Source organism: Lepeophtheirus salmonis, chromosome 8 (assembly GCF_016086655.4).
Source record: "Lepeophtheirus salmonis chromosome 8, UVic_Lsal_1.4, whole genome shotgun sequence".
NCBI classification, from domain to species: Eukaryota; Metazoa; Arthropoda; class Copepoda; order Siphonostomatoida; family Caligidae; genus Lepeophtheirus; species Lepeophtheirus salmonis.
The window spans coordinates 25,539,024-25,543,366 of record NC_052138.2 but is presented as its reverse complement, the minus strand read 5'-3'; the positions used below and the strand labels follow the sequence as shown (position 1 = coordinate 25,543,366).

Here is a 4,343-nt window from a genome sequence, read left to right as displayed (position 1 = left end):
CCACTTTAGTATATTAAGAATTATTGCACGTACGGTTCTTGTTGCTCAAACAGGGATCAAATTATTCTTCATGAATACTACTCATTAATCATAAATATATAGAACCGAATTAGGTTACAATTTCCTATAATAATTCTAGTATACGAATGAAGGTTTTACATCGACGAATTCAAAATTATTTTTGTATTGTAAAAGGTAGTAATGAAAAACGTGAGTATTTTGGGCAATTGGTACGCTTTAAGAATAGTATTTTGGAAAACCATCATACATACGATTTACATCATTGATTATTTAACAACAGAGTAGTGAACTTCCTTTCCTATTACATTCAATTATATTCAAAACCTGATTGAATACTCGTGTGTGCTCATAAAAGACAGAGAGTAACAGTGAAGATTTGTTGCAGGGTTGTAATTGTAAGTATTTGTTACACTCAGAGTAAAATTGAGGATCGACATCGTAGTAATTCTTGTTTATGTCTTTGTTTATTTCGTTCTGCCCTCCTCCCTCGTCACAGCTGATTGTAGCTGATCCTATGAAACGCCATGATAGCTATGCTGATCTACTCCAAAGCATTCTTGAAATTGTTGGATTTACCATGTTGATTTTCAGTTTCTTTTTTAACACACTTAAAATTAGTGATGGGGCGATTCCATAAAAAATCCCTATGCAATTCTTTAATATTTTAAATAATATTTAAAAAATATCATTTTGCTGTAAATTTCTTAGATTTACAATTGATAAAATAAATTGCCTTCCTTTAATTAACGTAAATAATATTCATAGTGATGTGCAGTAGCTGAATTTTGCTACATGAGTATTTTCGAGTTTAAAAAAATACAAAAAAACACTCGAGGAATAACGAGCTGTACTCAAAACTCAAAGCCACCGTAAGCCTACATTGGGGACTACATCTGCAGTGGGTGCCAGGCCTTCCACCGCCGCCTGGAAGCCATCATTGCGCCAAGGACGGCTACATTGATGATTAAGAGAGCTCAGACACACATCTATTTATAGTATTCGTTTTGTTGAAATTCTATCGTTAATTAATATAAAGTATCCTATTGAAGTTCAAAATTCAAAGTATTCAGATTTTAATGAACCGCTCGTTAAACCTTTACCCTGTAATTTTTTCTTTATTAAATTATCTTTCACGATATGTCAACAGCAGATGCAAAATAGCATTCCTCACTTTTCATTTCCTTTGAAAAGTCACAATAAATATTTGCCATATTGAAATACATAACAATTTCTCTTATGATCTCCCACACACTTATTAGTACTCTTTCCATTTTTGTAGGAAAGGACTTCGGGGAAATCCACATTCATACCTTCTAGGAAACTTCAAAATTGAGAGTGTTCAATTGAATTCAATTCAAGTATGATCAGATCCATAACATGCTTGATTTACAATGAAGATTGATAGAGGCTTTCTTGTGTATAATGCAATGCATTGACAATACATTGTGCATTGGACAATATTCCCTGATTTTATTGATCAGGCGTCTATAAAGCCCAGAATACTTACTTTTGGGCAGAATTGAGATTTTTGTGATATATACAAACTACATTTAGAAATAAAAAAAGGAAAAAAGGTTGTTACGTGTGCTCTTTCTTCTTTTGTTCAATATTCAATAGGTGGTAGTCGTACAAACTTCTCCCTCTGAAGTAAGCATTATTGGCTATAACTTAGTACTTCGTTTATTTATCAGAAAATATATGAATCACATGCTACAATGGATGCCTCTTCCTACAGAACACCATTTTTCAAATGAGAAGTAAAAGTTTTTGTATGAAAAAAACTTGCTTTAAGTAAGTGTTCCGACTGGAGTTTCTACAGAAATTACTTAGCATTTGCCATTTGATTTTTAAGCAGAAGAATACAATTCTCCTCCACATGAGGTTGAGTGATGAACCTTGTTCCACTCCAGATATTAGTAGAACTCATAATTTCAAAATTATTCTTATTATTTTTACTCATAAATATATTTGAGGGAGTTAAAACAAGGTTTATTAGAAATTTTCCAGGTTGTGACCGGTTCAAGGAAATGATATTAGATACATACAGAGTACATAGTGCTCCAAGTTCCATCAGTGGCCGTCCCAAATGAGGGAAAGCTAGGGGGTTGCAGGAAGATGGAGAATTTAGGATTACTTTCAGTCTACACATACATAGTACACATGTTTCGTGTGAAGGAGGCCTCAGCTAAAAATGTATTAGTGTAGTGGGTCTTTGGCATAGTAAAGTTTGGGAAAACCTGGCTTAAGAAATATTATAGTTATCATATTATAGGCCCCCGACAAGCATAGTAGTGGATCTGGATCATAATCTAATACCTCTTGTATTTACACTGTCTGGTGCCTAAACCCATTTTCCAGATCCATAAGAAGCCCTTAGCTATTTGGAACTAATATACAACTGTACCACCCTGGCGACGTAAAAATAAAAATCATTCAAAAAACGCTATAATTGCAAAAAAAAAAAAAAAAAAAAAAAAAAATATATATATATATATATATATCATTTTTAATGATATATATTGTATATAAAAATAAGATCCAATACCAATAAGAAATGTATTTTTGAACCCCCAGAATGGCGTCTCTTTAAATTATGATGTAATTTATGACCTGAGTGAAAATGCTCTTATAGAACAAATATACATTATGCAATAGACATATTATATTAAGGGTCATTATGTATAGATAATACTACGGCCAAATAATATATTATATATGTCATTCAGGTACTTAATGCAATACATAGCTGAAACCCTCAAAAATAAAGTTAAATAACAATTGTTACATCAATATTGTATTTGAGGGCGTTTTTTAAGTTGCCTTTATGTGTAAATATATTTTTCAAAATGCACATATGGCATAATACATTTGCTAATATGGTTCTTTAAAAAGGCATGGATTTCGAAGTCCAAAGATTAGTTTCAATTCTGATCTCAAGGTGAGGAAACATTAATATATTTATTGGATATTAAAGATTAATTTATAGCGTTATCACTTTATTATAGATGAAGAATCAAATTATCTACTCCATAACAATTTTTGTTCTTACTGCAATTGTTGCCCTAAGCAATTGTGATGATCAACTTCAAAAGGTACCTATTTTGTTCATATTCCCATGTATTTATAAATATATTGCTTTATTCTTGCTTGAACTTTAAAGGGAGCCTCCAAAGTGGAAATATCCGTATACTATGAGACATTGTGCCCGGATTGCAAAAAATACATTATTGAAACTTTGGAACCAACCTATAAATTACTACAAGACATCATGGTTGTGCGATTTGTACCTTACGGAAAAGCAAAAGTATGTGGCTATACCTAGTGATTAAAATCGTGTTTATTTTGAGCATGTTAAAAAAAAAAAACCCAAAATCAAAATGGCAACCCTGACAAATTGAAGAAGGTTTTGAAGGAGAGAGGCTTAGACATCCTTACGTTTCATTAGAACCGCTACAAACAGCTGTAGTGAGGGAGAGAATGAAACAAACAAGGACATAGGCAAAAAATACTCTAATATCGATCCTCAATTCTACTATGAGTTCAACAAGGACTTACAATTATAACTCTGTAACAAATCTTCACTGTTACTCTCTGTCTTTCATGAGCACATACGAATGTTCAATCAGGTTTTGAATATAATTGAATGTAATAAGAAAGGAAGTTCTCTACTCTACAGTTGAATAATAATGACAACAGCTGCGGAAAAGAAAATTCATTCTTCATATTTCCAATTCCAAAAAGGGGGAGCTAAAAATAAACACGACTTACATCACTAATTAAACTTACATATTTTATTATTCTTTACTAATCTTTTGCTGTTTTTATTACACTTTTAAAGATTACCCGTAAGGCTAAAGGACGTGGCTTCAATATTACTTGTCAAAATGGTCCAATAGAATGTTTTGGAAATAAGATTCATGCATGTGCGATTAACTATGTCCAATTACCAATTCTTTCCGACTACATCGTCTGCATGATGAAAAAAAGCGGTTCCCCAATCGCGGCAAGTAAAGCTTGTTCCAAGAGTATTTCTATTCGATCGGAAAGAATAGAAAAGTGTTCATATACTTATGAAGGTGATAAGCTTCTTTATCTGCTTGGAAATCAAACGAAAGCCTTGACTCCTGAACTGATTTCTGTACCCACTGTAGAACTTAATGGGAGTCAGGACAATCAATACGCTTTGATTAATGATTTAAAAGCCAGTGTGTGTTCTGCATATAAAGGAGTGAAGCCCTCAGTGTGTACTTAAACGAAAACTACGTTTAACGAGATTATTTATCAAATAACTTAAATGAATAAAATCGTTCTTCATAAAATGA

General features: G+C 32.3%; 1 protein-coding gene across 1 annotated transcript; it reads left to right on the top strand.

Moving 5' to 3' along the window:
* Positions 1-2,897: 2,897 nt before the first annotated feature.
* On the top strand, positions 2,898-4,343 carry LOC121122430 (GILT-like protein 1). Its single transcript, XM_040717414.2, has 4 exons — positions 2,898-2,959; positions 3,027-3,113; positions 3,182-3,325; positions 3,860-4,343. Exons 2-4 carry the CDS (start codon positions 3,027-3,029, stop codon positions 4,271-4,273), a joined length of 645 nt encoding a protein of 214 aa, XP_040573348.1. The 5' UTR covers positions 2,898-2,959; the 3' UTR covers positions 4,274-4,343.

Coding starts and splice junctions, on each gene's coding strand:
- LOC121122430 (XM_040717414.2), top strand. CDS start 3,027: ATGAAGAATCAAATTATCTACTCCATAACAATTTTTGTTCTTACTGCA. Junction 3,114..3,181: donor GTGATGATCAACTTCAAAAG/GTACCTATTTTG, acceptor TGAACTTTAAAG/GGAGCCTCCAAAGTGGAAAT. Junction 3,326..3,859: donor TACCTTACGGAAAAGCAAAA/GTATGTGGCTAT, acceptor ACACTTTTAAAG/ATTACCCGTAAGGCTAAAGG.